At 36.5% G+C, this 20,691-nt stretch overlaps 1 protein-coding gene across 1 annotated transcript in view; it reads right to left on the reverse strand.

Annotated features, from left to right (window-relative positions):
* UNC5D (unc-5 netrin receptor D) overlaps nt 1-20,691 on the reverse strand; it is a 657,451-nt gene that overhangs the window by 267,128 nt on the left and 369,632 nt on the right. The window contains exon 3 of the mRNA XM_087969985.1: nt 4,442-4,585. Within this exon, the coding sequence (XP_087826111.1) occupies nt 4,442-4,585 (144 nt within the window). The remainder of the gene's footprint in view (nt 1-4,441; nt 4,586-20,691) is intronic.

Below are 20,691 nucleotides of genomic sequence, written 5' to 3' on the forward strand. Positions count from 1 at the left end.
CAATTATAAATTATAGAATATAGGCTATTGAGAGGAGGGAGGGGCACTGATATATTTTTAGAAGATGAATGTATGTTCTTATTTTTATTGTTACAAGAAAAGTTAATGTTTATTATATACATTGAAATGATTGAAATGAATCGTGAGGAGGTTTAAAAATGAGATTAATATCAGTGACCAGGATTAGCTAAATTGATTAATTGTTTCTTTTTCTCTTATTTTTTTTCAATATCATAAATAAAATTTTATGGAAATAAAGGGAGAAAATACATTGCAGAACCTGACTGAAAAATACAATGTAAAGTAGTTTATTTTTTTCTAGGGAATGATTATTACTATAACTAAGTAAAACAGATGTTTAATTGGGAATTATAGATGAGGGAATTAAGGCATATTTAAACCACTGAGGTGACACCCCCAAACTAGTAAAAGGGGAGGGGAAATTTATGTTTTGTTTTATGTGTAAAAGCTTGTATTAATTTAGACCTTATGGAAAGAATATGCGATGGAATTGAGAATTTGACAGACAATAGAATTAAAAGGGAATAAGTATGAAAATACAGGAACTATTAGTGATTTAAATGAGAAAAGAGTACTTTAGAAAAGGCTACGCTTAAAAGAAACGTTAATGCTTAAGAAATACATTTGAAATAAATTGAAATGAATTGAGAAGATGTTTAGAATGAAAGTAATATCACTTAACAGAATTAATTTGTTTGTTCCTTTTCTTATGTAAAAGTTAAAATGGAGAAGTAATAATAGAATTAAGTTAAAAATGGATAAGATAGGATGCTGAATGTAAAAATGAATATATAATTACTGTCATATTTGCATGTAAAAGTGGTGACTCGGAATTATGTTGTACACTGAAAAGAGCTCTTTTTTATGTTGTTTTGGAAAAATTGAATAAAACTTGTTTTTTTAAAAAAGAGGCAGCAATCAAATGACAGAAGGATTGGGGCGCATGGGGTGAAGTGGAGTGGGGTGGAAAGGCTTTCTTGCCATTTTGTATGGTTTAGAGATTGCTGAATTAAATGTTGAAACATTTTTTAGGCTAAGGTCATAAATTTGTCTGATTCTGGCTTTGGGTAATGGGTGAACCATGGTACTGTATTTTGAAAACAAGGATATGGCTTAGTAAGTTAGTATCTTATTCAATGTTCTGTGATCAAAGCTAGTGATATGTAAACTTCATCTTTTAATAAATGCTGTTCTGTTTATTTATTTTGGTCTTTGATCTGCCTAAAATAAAAATTGAACACTAATAAACAATCAGTGAATTCATTCTGTAGATACAGTGTTAGTGTCAATGAAGTAAACACAGTATTTAGGAGATTATAATCTATAAATGGGAAACTGCAAGTGAACAAATCTAAGACTCAAACATCTATGCACTACTATTACATACAGTAAAACAGCAATAAATCTAAAATCTATATAACCAATAAATTTATGAATCTAAAAATTATGCAGCAGTATGAAATGTATTTAATTAATGTAAACGAAAATAACCTAAACCTAACTGTAATCCTAACTCTACAATAATATCCAATCAGATTAAACAAATAACTACACCACATTATAATTACATGGCAAGGTCTATATAAATAGATTAGATGTGAACATCAAAATATATAGATAATTTATATCCCAATTAATTTTTATAGGGTATCAATGCCTAGCATATTCTATACACTTATTCAGAAAATTTGGCTCCATTATAAGTAATGACATTGTTCAAAAATAATAAATTTGTATAGAAGTGGTTTGTATGGCCTTTTGAGTAAAGGGTGAATAAATATCCTGCAATGCTTGGAAGAGTCTGAATTATTGTTGAAGGAGTAATAATAAAGCATGATGGAGGAAGAGAGAAGGGATTCTTTAGGCATAAGCTAAAAAGGTTGAATTTCTTCTGTCTACTTTGGAAACATTTCAACTCCTCTTTACATACAGAGTATTTCACATATGGTGTCATCATTCCAAGGAGTAAACCCAGGGAAATCAGGACTCTGACGCGCACATCAATACCCGGGAAAATACTGGAAAAGATCATTAAAAAACAGATCTGCCAACATCTAGAAACAAGTGAACTGGAAGTCAGCACGGATTTGTTAAAAACAGATCATGCCAAACCAATCTTGTTTCATTCTTCAACATAGTGACTAAATTAGTAGACCAGTGAAATACTGTGGACATAATATACTTAAGACTTCAGCAAGGCATCCAACAAAGTAGACCACAACCTACTTCTTAGTAAGCTAGAAAAAAAGTGGGATAGATAGCATCACCATCAGATGGATTTGTAACTGGCTGACAAACTGTACTCAATGAGTAGTCCTTAATGCATCTACATCTACATGGAGGGAAGTAAGCAGTAGGGTACAACAAGGTTCCGTCTTAGGCCCAGTACTCTTCAATATCTTCATAAATGACTTAGATGAGGGAATAGAAGGGGAACTTACCAAATTTGTGGATGATACTAAGCTGGTAGGAATAGCGAACACCCTAGATGATACGCTCAAGATCCAGAAGGATCTTAACAGACTTGAACACTGTGCCCGATCTAACAAAATGAAATTCAATGTAGAGAAAAGTAAAATGTTACACTTCGGCAAGAAAAACCAAAAGTATACATATAGATTGGGTGAAACCAGGCTTAATAGCAGTAATTATGACAGGGATCTTGGAGTCTTAGTGGACAATCAGCTAAATATGAGCCAGCAGTGTTCAGCAGCTGCCAAAAAAGCCAATGCAATCCTAAGCTGCATTAACAGAGGGATACAATCAAGATCAAGGTAGATACTAATACCACTCTATAAAGCCTTAGTAAGACCACACCTTGACTACTGCATCTAGTTTTGGTTACCACACTATAAAAAATATGTTGAGACTCTGGAAAAAAAAAGGCAGAGAAGAGCAATCAGGATGATTAGGGGACTGGAGACTAAAACATATGAAGAACAGTTACAGGAACTAGGCAGGGCTAGTCTAGTGAAGAGAAGGACTAGGGGAGACAGGATAGCAGTGTTCCAATATCTGAGGGGCTGCCACAGAGAGGAAGGGGTCAAGGTATTTTTCAAGGCACCTAAAGGCCAGACAAATAATAATGGATGGAAACTGAATAAGGAGAGATTCAACCTAGAAATAAGGAGAAATTTTCTGACAGTGAGAACAATTAGCCAATGGAACAGCTTGCCTTTGGAAGTTGTGGGAGTTTCATCACTGGAGGCTTTCAAGAAGAGAATGGACTGCCATTTTTCAGAAATTGTGTAGGGTCTTGTGCTTGGACAGGGGGTTGGACTAGATGACCTACAAGGTCCTTCCAACTCTGTTAATCTGTAAATCTGTAAACTTTGTGCAGGTTCAAAAAAACCTTTATTGAGTATACATCGTATTGGCACTTAGAAGGGTGACACTATCTCTAAATAGTTCCCACACTTAAGGATAGTTAAAAGAATAGGATTTTCCCACCCCCTGTGTCTTTTAGGTCACATGGGCCAATCAAATCAGCCACAGGTTCCCGCTCAGCTCTGACAGGTATCCATTGACATGGCCTTGATTCACACATGGACTGGTAGATGTTTTTTACTAGCAGTTGAGGCAACAAATTCCTAAGTTCCCCTATCCCCCCCCCCCCACCTCCAGTGAATGGCAATCAAGAAATGAAAAAAGAAGTAAGCATGAAAAAGAATGGCTTCAGCTGAAGTCATTTTGCAGGTTGACATATGTTAATAGACAGAGGTGTATAAAATCATACATGATGCATGCATGCATGGAGAAAACAAACAGGAAGTTCTTTTCTTCCCTTCTCAAAACAATAGTAGCAAGGATCAACATTTGAATCTGACAGGAAAAAGATTCAGGAAGCATAAAAAGATTCATCACACAACAAATCTTTGGAATTTATTGAACAAGTCATTCTTCGTTATCCATCTTGGATAGGTTTCAAAGAGTTAGACGGGGTGGGCTCCTGTTTGTGAGCACCTGGCTGACCATTTAGGAAAACAAATGCTAAACTAAGATACATATTGGCTTGATCCATCAAGGCCTGTCTTACATTCTTATGATGTATTTTTGCCTGAAAATGCTCTAAAAAGTGCAATCACTATAGATATACTGTACTAGTTGAAGAACTGAGTTAGAACTGAAGAAGCTTCTTGGATGAGAAGTGAAACATTTTCAAAGGGAAAAAAATCAAGAAAAGCTTTATGGGGAAAAAAGCACCTTTGGGACTCCTATGAAATCCAGCACACAACAGCAGTTCACCAGTATGATGCAAATTTTACCAGAAATCCAAATACTCATCTACATAGGGACACAGACACAAACTCTTTCTACACACAGGAATGCTACACGTGTACCTACATTCACATTGAGCTGTTATGAGATACATAGATTAATAATGATGCCCATCCATTTCTGGAGAGCAAAAACTACTTACAGGCAATACGGACTGAAGCCTTCCGGCTTTTGGAAGTTCCTAGGAGGCTCCATGCCACACACTGGCACCAGTAGTCTTCTGGTCCATGAAAATCCTCCACTTGCTGCCTTGTCACATTGATGTATGCTTCCCGAATCATCAAGCCTGAATGTGAAAGATAGAGGAAAAATTAGCTGATATAAAATGTCTTATTCAAACATAATGCTAAGGTTAGCCAAACCTTTTCTTTTTAATTAAACAATTCCATTTTTAATCAAGGTAAAGCTTTAATGACTTTGACAATAATATATGGCTCTTAATTAAATCCTCACCACCAAATAGGTCAGGACACAGGAGCTGAAAGTATGTGCCTGCCAAAAAAGGACTTCAGAACCATGCAGTATCTGCCTTTAAAATCTTTTGCTGGCATTTTTCCATTCTCCAAAAACGATGCTTTGTTCAGCTTTTTAAAAAAAAGATTGCAAAACATCATATAATACCTAATCATCTAATGAAATCCAACTGTAATTCAAAGCATATTTCTTCACTGAAATCATCAGGATTTGCTTCTAGATGAATGAAAAGCATACGGTTGGGTTGATTTTAGATTACATGGTTCACACAGAGCAGAATAACAAGGAAAGAACTGATTGAGCTGGGTATAATTAAGAACTACACAAGGAGTGTAGTTCAATGGTTCAAGGATACAAAAGAGGCTTACTTATTTCATACAAAAGCATGCTTGTGGTATTTTATATTAACTGTTACTTTATGCAATTGGAACGCCATCTTTCTAGCTAAATGTTCAAGGAGCTAATAACAGAAACAATTGAACAAAACCAGGGTAACAAAAATAACTGATAAAGAGCAAGGAAAAACAGCACAGAAACAATGAAAAAGGTAGGCCTTGAAAAGTAGCTATGGTTTGTCTCAGCAAGTTGCATGATGTATGGAAGACAAAATAACTTCTTGTAAAGGGGGTTGTTGTTACGTATTGAAATGAGTAATGGGAATTGTAGTTGAAGTTCTCACTCAGGTCCACTGTTGAAGTGCGAAAAATACTTTAATCTGATTGGTTAATCGGCTGACAGCTTCCTATAAAAGGAGCGCTGTCAGCCAGACTGTTGCTGTTGTTCATATGAACTAAATAAAAAAAGGAGAGGGGAGGGGGGGGGGGGGGGGGGGGGGGGGGGGGGGGGGGGGGGGGGGGGGGGGTTTGGGGGGGGGGGGGGGGGGGGGGGGGGGGGGGGGGGGGGGGGGGTGGGGGGGGTTGGGGGGGGGGGGGGGGGGGGGGGGGGGGGGGGGGGGGGGGTTTTGGGTTGGTGGCTTTTTTTTTGGTTGGTGTTTTTGGGGTGTTTTGGGGTTTGGGTTGTTGTGTTGGGTTTTTTTTGTTTTTTGGGGGGGGGGGTGGTTTTGGGGGGGGGGGGGGGGGGGTTTGGGGGGGGGTTGGTTTGTTGGTGTTTTTTTTTGCTGGGGGGGGGGGGGGGGGGGGGGTTTTTTGGTTTTTTTTTTTTTAGTTTTTGGTTGGGGGGGAAAAAAAAAAAAAAAAAAAAAAAAAAAAAAAAAAAAAAAAAAAAAAAAAAAAAAAAAAAAAAAAAAAAAAAAAAAAAAAAAAAAGAGCTTTGCTGAAATCACTCTGGCTTCACTTCCATTCTAACCCCCAATCTAACACTGGTGACAAGGGTGGGATCAGATGGAAATTGAGGCTGAAAAGAGTTGATCGCGGTCCCACTCAAGAGCTGAACACCAGAGATGACCCGCCATTTGCTGCAACACCATCCATCGACCATAAACGCATCAGCCCCAAATTGCCTGGGATCACATCGGTTTAGAGGAAATGGTTGCACTAACACCATTTACTCTGTACAACCCAGAATCTGAGACATGAGACTCATACATCATTTGCTTCGAATGCTTCCTCAAAACCAATGATTTTATCAGAATCTCAGTCAACAGAAAGAGGGTATTGTTCGTAAGCTACTGCAGCCCAAACATTTTTGAGATGGCCAGGGCTCTCCTTGCTCTGGTGTCCATACCGTGGGACATGCTGCAGAACAATTTAAGAACTCACTACGTGCCCAAACCATCGCAAATTGCTCGCCGACATGCTTTCCACCTTCGCAATCAAGCAGAGGGCGAATCTATCAATCAAAATGTTGCAGCCCTTCAGAAAGCAGCGTTGTGTTGTGAGTTCAGAGACTTAGAGAATGTTCTTCTGGACAGAGTGGTTTGTGGAGTGAGGGACATCAAGTTACAGCAGCGTCTACTCGCAAAACCAAACCTCAACCTGTAGATGGGGCTCGATGAGGCACAAGCAGCCAAAAACATTAAACCAATCAACGGCTAAGATCCAGAAATTGAACAGCCCACCATCACTGCACAAAACAATTGCTGTGCACCATGATGATTTGGATCACGGAGAGTCAACTGATGATGATGAGGACATCTATTGGCTCAAATCATCAAAAAGACAAGGTATGGCTACCAAAAAAAATACAAAAAGCATGTGTGGGTTGCGGCAGCAACCACCTGAGAGCAGTGTGCAAATTTAAAAATGCCATTTGCTAAATGTGCGGCAAATGTGCGACAGCCAGAGTATGTCACGCCAACCAACCTACAAGCCAAACAGGCCCCAGGAGAGCATAACACAAACCACAAAGTCATGGAGAAGAAAGGCACCTGCCGGGCAGAGATAGGCATCGCCTATTTTTAAAAAAATCCATTTCACCATCTTGATCGAGAGTTCCCAAATGGAGGTTGATGCCAGGTCGTCCATGACCATCATTTCCTGGAGCACAGTTAAGAAGCTGCTGCCAAGAATCTCTAAAAGCCAGCTGAAGTATCATCACCTTCACTTCTGAGATTACCAAGGGAACAGTATCACTGTCATCAGAAGCAAAAACTTCCAAATCTCATTTAAGACATTTGTGGGACCACTGCGGCTAATTGTGGTGGATGGCTCCCTACTAAGTGTATATATATATTCGATGTCACAGTGTTGTAAATAATGTACAAGAGATTTGTAATTGTGGAAAAGCATATATATATATATATATATATATATATATATATATATATATATATATATATATATATATATATATATATATATATATATATATCAAGCCCCACCTGAACAGAACACACCTCCAGCCAATCAGAACATGGCCAACCCCCAACCAATCAGAACACAGCCAAACCCCAACCAATGAGAACACACCCCACCCAATCAGAACACAGCCAAGCCCCCACCCAATCAAGTCACACCCCACTAGCAGTTAAAAGGAAGAAGCAGCTGCAAGCTCACATCACTCTGAGAAGCACAGAGCTGAAGACACAAGCCTGAAGATGATGAATGAGACTTCATGAAACTTTGCCTAGATACTTTAAAAATCTTACGCGGGAGAAAAACCCGAATAACCAAAGATCCATGTATGTATGTATGTATGTATGTATGTATGTATATGTATATGTGTGTGTATATATATATATATATATATATATATATATATATATATATATATATATATATATATATATATACATACATACATACATACATACATACATACACCAAAACCCTAGCCACTATAGGAAACCCCAGCCACAGAATCATCAGAGAAGCCATAGAGATTGAAAAAAGACCAGAAAGCATGAATAGAAGAGATGATTCCACCAGACTGTCAATCATTTGGAACCCTGCACTCACAAACAAAAAAATCTCCACACCACTAGCCAGATAAGCACCTGGGCACAAACAGATCCCCCCTGATACCTCCAGCTCAAACACACCCCAACCAGGCACCCAGATGAAACCTAGCATCCTAACAATTGATAGCCGTCCATTTACCCGGAGCCAAGCTGCACTAAAGGCCTCCAATAAAGGAATACAATGTTGCCAGCCAATCAAGATACAAAAAGAGCCCCAAAACAGACAAAAGATATTAGAAACATCAATCAAGCAGAACACAGCAAACTCCAAGACCAATAAACACAGACCAAGACTCCCAACCAATCAGGATGAAGAAAAAACCATTCTGGCACAGCAATAGGCTGCCCCAAATTTAAATCTGAAACCACTATAAAAGTCTGACTCACAGATGAACACTATACAGAAGCCTGATGATGGCAGATGAGATTCTGCCAAAACGTTGCTACAACTTTAAAAACACAACTATAATGACATGGGAAAATACCCGAACAAAGCTGAATACCATACATGTAAGTACCCGCGAAAACGTTTTGGCAGAATCTCATCTGCCATTATCAGGCTTCTGTATAGTGTTCATCTGTGAGTCAGACTTTCACAGCCATTTCTGTTTTAAATTTGGTGCTAGCCTACTGCTGTGCCAGAATGATTTTTTCTTCATCCTAATTGGTTGGGAGTCTTGGTCTGTGTTTATTGGTCTTGAAGTTTGCTGTGTTCTGCTTGATTGGTGTTTCTAATATCTTCTGTCTGTTTTGTAGCTTTTTTTTTTTTTGTCTTGATTGGCTGGCAACATTGTGCTTCCTGTATTGGAGGCTTATAGTGCGGCTTGGCTCCAAGTAAACGGATGGCTATCATTTATTAGGAAGCTAGGTTTCATCTGGGTGCCTGGTACTACAGACAAAATCAGTAAGATACTACACAGGCATCACATCAAGACTGCCTTCAAAACAGACAGAAAAATAGCAGCCATCCTAAGAAACCCCAAAGATAAAATTGACCTGGAAAACCAAGGCATATATGAAGTCCCCTGTGCATCATGCCCGGCCACATACATTGGACAGACCAATAGAAGATTAAGTACCCACCTGAATTAACACAAAAATGCAGTAAAAAAGCTGGAACATACTTCCTCACTAGTCCAACACATGAAAGCCACAGGTCATAGCATTGACTTCAACGGCACCAAAACCACTATAGAAAACCCCAGTACAGAATTATCAGAGAAGCCATAGAGATTGAAAAAAGACCTGAAAGCACGAATAGAAGAGATGACTTCATCAGACTGTCAATTATCTGGAAGCCTGCACTCACAAACAAAAAAATCTCCACACCACAAGCCAGGCAAACACCTGGGCACAAACAGACCCCCCCCCCACAATACCTCCAGCTCAAACACACCCCAACCAGGCACCCAGATAAACCTAGCTTCCTAATAAATGATAGCAGTCCGTTTACTCGGAGCCAAGCCGCACTAAAAGCCTCCAATACAGGAAACACAATGTTGCCAGCCAATCAAGCCCCCCCCCCAAAAAAGCTACAAGACAGAAAGAAGATATTAGAAACACCAATCAAGCAGAACACAGCAAACTCCAAGACCAATAAACACAGACCAAGACTTCCAACCAATCAGGATGAAGAAAAAACCATTCTGGCACAGCAATAGGCAGGGCATGAAGCCAAAAGCACCAGCCTGAGGATGGCAAGTGGGACCTCGCCGAAACGTCACCAAGATTCTCTTAATCTTACATGGGAAAAGACCCGAACAAACCTAGATCTATCTATCTATCTATCTATCTATCTATCTATCTATCTATCTATCTATCTATCTATCTATACTTGTACATATTTGTACATATTTGTACTTTTTCACAATTACAAATCTCTTGTACATTATTTACAACACTGTGACATCGACAATTTCACACATACACACACACACACACATATATAAGTATGTATGTATAAAAAATCAATAAAACTAGATTTGATAAAGATTTTAAAACAGAAGGTTTCTATGATAAGTTGACTGATTTAGATAAAATTTTGACAGGTACTGATGAAAAGGTAATTAAAAAACTTTATGGACATTTATTAGAATTTAAATTAGAGTAAGAACAAGTTAAAGAAACGATGATTGCTTGGGGGAAAAATTTGGATATGGGATTGATTTAGAGAAATGGCAAAAATTGTGGTCTCAAAATTATAAAATGACAATGTCAACTGCTTATAAAGAAAATTTGTTGATGTTTTACAGGTGGCATCTACCCCCGACGAGAATGGTGAGAATGTTCAAGAACAAATTGGATAAATGTTGGAAATTTCATCAGATACCTGGTTCATATTACCATATGTGGTGGATATGTTCGGATGCAAAAAGATATTGGACTAAAATCCATACATAGTTGGAAAAAATGTTAAACAACACATAGAGTTTAAACCAGATATATTTTTACTGGGAATTATACCAGAAATATACAATAAAGAATTGAAATAGTTGATGGTAAATATTTTAACAGCAGCTAGAATTGTATTTGCTAAGAATTGGAAAAGTGAAAAAAATACCTATGCAGGAGGAAGTTATTAAGAAAATTATGGACTGTGCTGAAATGAGTAAATTGACATTTGAAATTAGAGAACAAGATAAACAATTTTATATGATATAGGACTTATTTTATCAATGGATAGATAAAAAGACATGGCAATGAAATAGGCTAAGTTTTGTAATAGAAGATCAATATATTGATATAGAATATAATACAAAATATATAACCATTGGATAAATGTATAATATAAATTTATAATAAAATCTAGAATATCTCATATAAAATGATGGAGTAATAGCTTAGTCAAATGAATGATTAATACCTGATAAATATATAAGCATATACTAGATTGACAATTTGAGAACCTATATAACTTGTGAGTAAGGACTATGAAAGGATAGCACAAAAGATTTGTAACCAACTGACACACTGTATGTATATAATTGGAAGATGGTTTTAAGTTTTTTATGTTTTTGTCTGTATATGTTTATTTTAAAAAATAAAAATCTTTTTAAAAAAGAAGAAGAGAGTCAACAATTGGAGACTTCTGTTGAGGATGTACCTGTCATGTGTGAAAGCATGTTCTAGTTGACAGCTTGTTTCAGGAAATTGTATGAATGTAGGAAATGTGAATTAAATTAAATTCATTTCATATTAATCAAAGGCATTCATCTCCTGTATGTAGTTAATTCTCTCAAGTAAACTATCTAGTGGACTTGAACATCTTGCTTCAAGATTGATCATAACTGTTATCTGGAATTGTCCTGTCTTGGAGAAACCTTAGGTTTGGTTTATGTTTATTTTTCCCTTCTCCTTCAATGCTCAGTGTGCAGCTTCTATTTTACCTTCTTACTGTGGGAAGAAATATCCACCTGGTTCAGTCCCTAGCCAGGCGAAAGGTACTGGAGACAAAATGGAGGCTGGAGACTGATCGGAAAGATGGTTTAATGATGAAGCAGAGCACATGAGTGGTTCTAGGAGGCTGATGGAGTTGAGAATGGAGTGGGTAGGATTATACCTTCTCTTGGGCTTTGCACTTGAGCTTCCTGTTCCTGTGCAAGAACATGTATTCTATTGGCCATTGTCAACTCCCATGGGACCATGTAGGGGTTATGTAGGGGTCATAACTGGCTGTGTAGGCAAAGTACAAATCGTAGGTGTCTCTCTGAGCTAAGTTTGGTTGAAGTTTCTGAGGATGATGCAATGATGGGGCGTTAGGCACTTCCTGTTGCGGCTGGGGGCATCCTATCTTTGCTGGATCTTGAGTGAGGGTATTTGCTATCTATCTTTATCTCTTAAGTGCTGACATCTGCTGTGGGCTATTAAGGAAGGTGAAGGCTGCTTTCTCCCTCCAAGAGCATGTTTCTCCATTTCTCACTTTAGGAAAAAATAATATTCTGCCTTTTTTAATATTTCCTAAAAATATTTCATTCTTCTAGGAGAGGGGTGGGTGCTAACTTTCTACATTACTATCCCGTGAGATAGGTTAAGCTGAAAATAGAAGAATGACTGTTCAAGATCATCCTGACAAGATTGATGGATGAACATGATTGAAACTGAAGAATGGGCCTGCTGAATACACATATTAGCTGGGTTCATCTTTCACATAAAGAATTTTTTTGTTTGGTTTAGCATCATGTGTCAATTCATCTGAAGTATATAAGCTATTTTTTATTACTTAGTGTGATGCTTGAATCCATCAAAATGTACTTAGATAATAAGCTCTACTTTTAAAAATATGACATAAAGAGATCTTCCTCCCTCTCCTCAATTCTCCCTTCATAAACTTTATAATAAAACAAAACCTGTGGAAGTAGGCATAGTTAAATGTTGGGCTATTTGCAAGAGAAAACATTTTGATATTTCTTTCAACTACAGGTCTCCTCTGCCTTGAATAATGGAAATTGCATGGCTAGTATTCCTCATCAATTTAAGAATCAATGCATTACAAATGGAAAACTAGCATTGTTCTCTGATACCTTATGTAAATCCAATTCACAGGAGTTGCCCAGCCATTTAAATTATTGTGCAAATTATAACTATCATCCTTTGTCATCCAGCATAACCTAAAAAATTATGAAATTTTTATTGCTTCTCAAACTGCTATGCTAATAAGTGTTCTGTACTGCTGGTGCTTTAGCAACAGACAACTTATGCTGGGAGAGGATGAATAACTGCCCAGCATGTGCTTAAGCATAACAGAGCAACACCGAGCTTCATCATTTGTCAGCTTTATTTGTTTAAATGAGAAAAAGGCTGACAGCAGTTATTGCTATAATCTTTTTATTTATCTGACAAGGAAACTTTACTTACTCTTAGCAGGTCTCCTACCACTGGGAAAATAGAAATTGGAATACTTCATAGCCAATTTGAAGCACAGTCATTTGAAATAGGATTAAATGTTACAATATATTTTAAAACCTTAACAAATACTCTTTTAATCATGAAAACTTTCAGATCACAAGACAAGGAATCTCAGTATCTGAAGGAGTAATAAAAATGAGCTGATGCTCTTTGATCAGATTTGGCCACCATAATATATCATAGTTTAGTGTGGTAAGAATGAGCTACACATATAGGTAGATGTCTGGGTAAATGTTTTCAAGTGGGATCTGATTGTTTTTGTAGAATATTGAAGAATATTGAAGACTTGGGTATGGATATTGGGTATGGAGTATATTGAGAGATTGGGAAAGCACAATTAACGTATATATCAAAAGTTCCTTCCAAAAGTTAAGGGGGATTTTTCTGGCATGTCATATGATGTTATGTTTTCAAGACTGATAGTCAAACAAATGACACACTGAATTCATCCTTTCAAAAGTTTTCTATTAAGAGAAAAGGTCACATCAATCTAACAGGTAAAGGCAGCGCACACAATGCAAGCAATGTATGTATTAATATCCAGAAATGAAACTGGGAAGAAAACTGTAGGAGAACTAACTAATTTTGTCAATATTACATAGAAATGTCAACATCAGGGCTTCGATAGAGAAGCATTTCTACAGCTATTTTTTTTTTTTTTTTAAATGGATGTTCAAAGCCAAACTACTTGGACAAATTAATGTTTTGAGAAGTCTGGCTGCATATGCCATTCATGCATGAATCATCATGCAGAGAAAAGTGTTAATGTGATTGCTTCACTGAGATATTCTTACATGCCTAGACTGCGATAAGCAACATTTGCTGGGCTAGTACAAAGAAATTGGGAAGGAGGCTAGAAGTAAATGTGAATTGAATTGCAAGTTGGGTATGTGCCAAAGCCAATCACTTCACTCTTCCACCTTGCAACAAACCTGATGCAAATCCATCTGCTTTCCATTCTCAGCAAACTAATTAGAGGGTGAACACCTGCTTTCTTTAGCATCAAATTTATACCAATAGGAAGACCAAGACACAGCAGATACTATATTTAGAGTTCAGAAGAAAGAGGGATTGTCAAAGAAGTATTCCAGTATTTTTTAAAAAATGTTTTTCATTTAACTGTAATAAGTTTTCTCAGCCTACTGATCACTTCAACATTCTCTCCTAATGTGATATGAGGCACATCTTCTATTATAGTTCCCACAAAATCAAAATCAAATGTAAGCATTTTTTCCTTATGTTTCAGAATTCAAGAAGTAATTCTAAAGCTATCCATTACTTGAAACAAAAAGCATTTCAATAGAACAGAAAAAACAGAGCATTGGATCCTTGGCGAGAACAAATAAAATCCTCATGCTCCAAAACTGGAAGTTTTAAAGAAGTGATTGGACAACCATTTGTCTGAAATGGTATAGAGTTTTCTGTCTGAGCAGGGGATTGGACTAGAAGACCTCCAAGGTCCCTTCCAACTCTGTTATTCTGTTATTCCCCTGTCCAAGATGGCACATCAATCCCCATTACCTCTATTTTAAGTATCCATTGCTTTATTTTCAACAGTATTGGTGAGTTCTTGGTAAGAAGCCAGTAAAAAAATGTTTCCAAGTCTCTACACTATGTGTATACACTCAGACTTTCTCATGCACTCATTGCTGATACAATATGTTTTGTATGGGCAGTCCTGATTTGAAGGAGAAAAGGTAATCTTGCCCAGGGGTCCCCAACTCTCAGTCCATTGACTTGCTTCTGGTCTGCAGCATGCCAGAAACTGGACCATGAAAACAAGCAAAGCCGCATACACAGCATGCAGGCAGCATGTGAAATCACACACCCTCTGGTCCATGGAAAAACCTCTCTCCACAGAACCAGTCCCAAGTGCCCAAAAGGTTGGGAACCACTGATCTAGGCTATGTGCAGGAACCCATGGTACGGCTGTGATAATCTCTTTAAATTCAACATATTTTATCTGAAGAATGCATGGTGCTGTTGCCCAAATCCTGGGGAAAAAATACACAGCTTCTTTGAGAAATTTGTTTATTGCTAGCACTGATTATATTATCTAGTTTGGTAATGAAATGTCTGCAAGAAAACAACCAAGCTTAGAGAGCACCAATAACTTCTCATTTCAACCCTGAACTACAAATATTCTCTTCTATCAGCTTACAATTCTTACCACCAAACTCTGGAAAACCTTTTCCCCTTGAATTCTCCTCCAAAATGGTCCATTGCTATATTTTTTTCTCTCTGTACCAAAAATATATCCTAACAGAGGGATCAAAAAAGTCACCATTGGTGATCCCAAAGTTGCTTTTTCAAAAAGCAACTGGACTTTGTATTTATTTATTTATTTGTCATACATGTACAAGATGACAAGTATAACATGAACAAAGGAAGTAAATACAGTTAAATGGGAACAATAAGACAGGGACAGTAGGCACGCTGGTGCGCTTATGCACACCTCCTTTAAGGACCTCGTAAGAATGGGGTGAGGTCCACAGTAGACAGTTTGAGGTTGAAGCTGTGAGGGGCTGAGGCTGTAACAATGGAGTCGGGTAGAGTGTTCCAAGCATTGACCACTCTGTTGCTGAAGTTGTATTTTCTGCAATTGAGTTTGGAGCAGTTTACCTTGAGTTTGCATCGGTTGTTGCCCATGTATTATTGTGGTTGAAGCTGAAGAAGTTGTTGACAGGCAAGATGTTATAGCAGACAATTTTGTGAACTATGCTTAGATTGGACCACAGGCGGTGCAGTTCCAGATTGTCCAAGCCCAAAATTTTAAGCCTGGAGGCATAGGGAATAGTATTGTGAGTAGAGGAGTGGAGTACTCTTCTCGAGAAATACCTTTGAACCCGCTCAATCATATTAATGTCTGATATACATTGTGGGTTCTAGGCAGATGAGCTGTATTCACGAATTTGTCTGGCAAAGGTTTTGTTTGCCCTAGTTAGCAATTCAATGTTACCAGAGAAGAAGCTTCATAAAATAAGGTTAATAACTCTTAATGCCTTTTTGGCAATGCTGTTACAGTGAGCTCTGGGGCTTAGATTGTTTGAGATGAGGACTCCTAGGTCCTTGACAGAATGAGGGTTGTCTACGAGATAATTTCTGCCCAACCTGTATTTGGTGTTTTGATTTTTATTGCCAATGTGCAGGACAGAGCATTTATTAGTTGAAATTTGGAGTTGCCAATTATGCAACCATACTGACACATAGTCAAGGTCGCTTTGTAGGGAAGAAGCATTGTCAGTGGTGTTAAATAATTTAACGTCATCAGTGCTTTTAATATGATCACATAGGTCGTTGATGTAAAGCAGAAAGAGTGTGGGTCCTAAAATGTTGCTTTGGGGGACACCGCTGTTAACTGGTGCCAGATTTGATAGAACCCTCCCTATTTTGACTATTTGTTGCCTGTTTGACAGGAACGTGGCTATCCACTTGTGCAGGGATCCAGAGATGCCAAAGAACTAAGTTTCAGCAGTAGTTTGTCATGCATCACTGAATCAAAGGCTTTGCAAAAGTCTATGTAAATTGTGTCTATTGCCTTACTCTGGTCAAGATGTGTGGTCCAAAAGTTTCTGCAGTGTAGCAGTTGCAGATTACAGGACAATTTTTTTCCTGAAACCAAACTGCTTGTTAGAAAGCAGGTTGTTTATTTCTAAGTGGAGTTAATAACTGATTCCATGACTTTACAGGTGACGTAACACAGTGAGATTGGTCTGTACTTTTCTACTAGACTAGGGTCTCCCTTTCTAAAAATAAGTATCACTATGGCTAATGGCCATAAGTCGGGCAAAGATCTGGTTCTGAAAGATACCTCATTGATTGTGCATAGAAGTTCGGCTAGGGTAGTGGCAAGCTTTTTCAAGAAGTAGGCACATAATACATTAGGGCCAATAGATAAAGATGGCTTTAGGTGATCTAGTGCCATTTCAACGTTATCTACTGTAAAATCAATATGTAGTAAATTGTTACAATTTGTTATGGTACGACTAGGAAATGGGGGGCAGCAGCCAGTGCTGTCAACAAAGTCTGAGCTGAAGAATGTATTGAAGAAGTTGGCCTTAACAGCTTCATCATTACAATCTTCCCCATTAGGCCCTTTGGGATAGATTTTGAGGTTTTAAGTTTGGCATTTACAAAATTATAGAAGGCTCGGGTGGATTTCAAGTTTAACAACTCTTTCTCCTGTTTGCATTGGTAATTGGTGCATTCTGCCTTTATCTGGCATCAAAAGGCTTTTTAGCAGTTTTTAAAGTTAGCTATGTAACCAATTTTGTTTTCTCACCAAAGAGTTTTTTTTTTTTGGACTGTAACTTTCTTATTGTTATAGGTAATTTGTTTTTTTTGCTTTAGGTTTTTTTTTTTAATTAAAAAAATACTTTATTAAAGTTCAAAATATTAAAAAGTTTACAAAAAGCAAAATATTAAAAAGATTTACAAAAATTTCTGTAATAAAAATTATATCGACATCTTTCAGTAATGTTTTCTTGGCAGTACACTAAACACCATATATGCATAGAATTTGACAGTATCTTAGCATATTAACTGTATTAATTCAAAATTCTTAATTAATGTTAATAAACAAAGCTATATCATCTTTATAGGTCACTGATTCAGGTAAAAAAGAAAAAAAGAAGAATATTATATTGACAATATGTAATAAAATAAACATCAGGGGTGTTTATAGTCTATGTGCTGTAGTTTAATGTTCCATGGGTATGGGGGAAGGAAGGGAACAGATTTTTATCATTCATTATTGCATATTTCTACATATTTCTATAGTAAAATGGTAATTATAAATCCTAATCTGGATGTATATCTAAATCTCGCTTTTTTCCTAGCAGTTCCTCAATTTCTACAACTTCTCCCTCATTCTGTCTGTTTGCTAATATTCCAATTTTATTTCCCTTTTTTCTTCTTTTAAATTCCTTTTGTGACCTTTCTTTATTGTACTTTACTGTCTAACCATTGATACCAAATGTTCCAAATTAAATAATACTCTGAGTCCTCCTTATCCTTTAATTTCAACATGAAACATTCACATTCTAAAATTTTGTGAATTATAACGTTATTAGATGGTGTGGTGGACATCTTCCAAGCCTGCGCCAATGCAATTCATGTCGCCGTTAGTATATGTATAATCAAACATCTAATTTTAGGAGGATACTTTTCTTTAATGATTCCCAGGATAAATAATTCCAGCTTCCACTCCAACCTGCAATGGGTAATTTCCTCTAGCCATGTTTTTATCTTGGTCCAATATTTTTTAATTTCTGGGCATAGCCACCAGACGTGGAAGAAGGTACCCTGTGTTCTCTTGCATTTCCAGCAATTCGGGTTTAATTTGGAATACATTTTTGCAAGTCTGTAGGGTGCTAAATGCCATCTATAAAGCATCTTGTATAAATTTTCTTTGTAGGCCACTGATTTTGTCATGGAGAGGTGTTTTTTTTTTTTTTTTTTTTGCCATACTTCTTCCCAGTCATCCAATTCTATATTATATCCAAAAAAATTTGCCCAAGCTAGCATTGGTCCTTTTACAATTTCCTCTTCTAGATCAAAATTTAGTAAATAGTTTTATAATTTCAATATCATTTTTTCTTCTGGTCCCAGCAATAATTTGTCTAATTGAGTTGTTTTTGTTTCAAATCCAAATTCTTTTAAATCTCTTTTATATCTCATCTGTATTTGAAGATACAACCACCAATCCATAGATATTCCTTGTGTTTCTAGTTCTTGGGCTGTCTTAAGCCTCCCTTGATTATCCAAGATTTGATAGTATTTAAGTTTTTTACTAATGTCCATGGTATTTGGATGAAACATTCCCTCATAGTGGATAACCAACCTGGAATTTTGATATAGTGGTTCTTCCTGATTTCCTCCCAAGTTTTAATCTGAGAATCTCGCAAAATGTGTCTATAAAAGTAGGAATGATTCTTATTCCTGGGGTCCCATATAAAGGCATGTCACCCTATCTGCATGTCATATCCTTCTAATGTTAGAATTCTTATTTTCTAATTTAATCCAATCTTTGATCCATATTAAGGATGCTTTATAGTAAGTCTCCCAGACTGGGAGTCCAAAGCCACCTCTGCTTTTGCTAACCTGTAAATAAATTGATTTAATTCGTGCCTTTTTCCCTGCCCATACAAATTTCATAGACATTTTGTTTAGATCTTTGATGAATTTTTTATCTAATTTAATTGGAATAGTTTGGAACAAATATAATAATTTAGGTAGAATATTCATTTTAATTGTGGCTATTTTCCCTAAGAACAAAACCTGTAATTTACTTCATTTTTCCAGGTCTTTTCCTATTTGTTGTATCATTTTTATGTGGTTATCTTTTTTTAAAGCTGAACATCTCACCCTTAACCAAATGCCTAAATATTTAACTTTTTTATAATCAATTTGTAATTATCAATTTGTAAATATAATCAATTTGTAATTTAACATTAGTTCTTCTAATTCCCTTTTATCTTTTACTGTTAGATTTTTAACTAGCATTTTGGTTTTATCTTTATTAATTTTGAGACCTGCTGGGCCAGGTTCTAGCGGGTCTTCAATAACAAATGCTATATCATCGGCAAAGGCCTGTAATTTATATTATTCCTTTTTAATTTGTGTTCCTTTTATTTCCTTTCGATCTAATTCTTCTCAATAACATTTCTAATGTTAAAATGAAAAGCACAGGTGACAGTGGACATCCCTTCCTAACTCCTTTCATTATTTCAAAAGGTTTAGTCATTTCCCCATTTATTAATACATTCACTTTCTGGATAGAATAGATCATTTCTATCATTTTCTCAAATCTTTCTCCAAATTTCATAAATTTAATTTGTTGTATCATAAACTTCCAATTAACATTATCAAATGCTTTTTGCGCATCTAGGAAGACAAGGGCTACTTGGCTCCCTGGATGCATTTCATAGTATTCTAATCTATTGATTATTGTTCTGGTATTATTTCTAATTTGTCTTGTCGAGAGGAATCCATTTTGATTGGGATGTATTCTATTGTTTAATATTTTATTTAACTTATCTGTGATTATACTCATAAAGATTTTATAATCAGCATTTAAAAGAGATATCAGTCTATAGTTCTTGATTTGATTAGCATCTGAGCCCTCCTTTGGAATTAATGTAACATAGGCCTCCTTCCATGAATGTGGTATCCTTGATTCCAACAATACCTCATTGCAAACTTCCAGAAATATACTTTCTATTAATTCTCCTATTTTTTTTTATAAAGTTCACCTGATAAACCATCCAGGCCTGGGGTTTCATTGTTGTTGTTGTTTTTTGTCTTTTAATTGTTTCCTTTAGTTCGGTTAATGTTATTTCCTTATTTAATATTTCCTTTTTTTCTTCCAATAGTGGGTACAATGGTTCTTCTTTCAGGTACTCATCTATTTTCCCTGTTTCTATTGTTTCCTGACTATACGGATTCTCAAAGTATTCTCTCGCAATTTATTTTTTCTTTTCCATATTGGTTTCCTCAATTCCATTCTTGTCTAATAGTTGGTGTACAGTTCTTCTCTCATTTCTTTTTCTAATTTATAGGCCAGCCATCTCCCAGGTTTGTTTGCATATTCAAAATAATTTTGTTTTGTATATTGTAAACTCCTTGCTAAGTCTTCCTGTTCTAAAATATTCAAT

This window comes from Notechis scutatus, chromosome 7, assembly GCF_049901735.1.
Source record: "Notechis scutatus isolate UNSWTSFEM ecotype Mainland chromosome 7, rNotScu1.2, whole genome shotgun sequence".
Taxonomy (NCBI): domain Eukaryota; kingdom Metazoa; phylum Chordata; class Lepidosauria; order Squamata; family Elapidae; genus Notechis; species Notechis scutatus.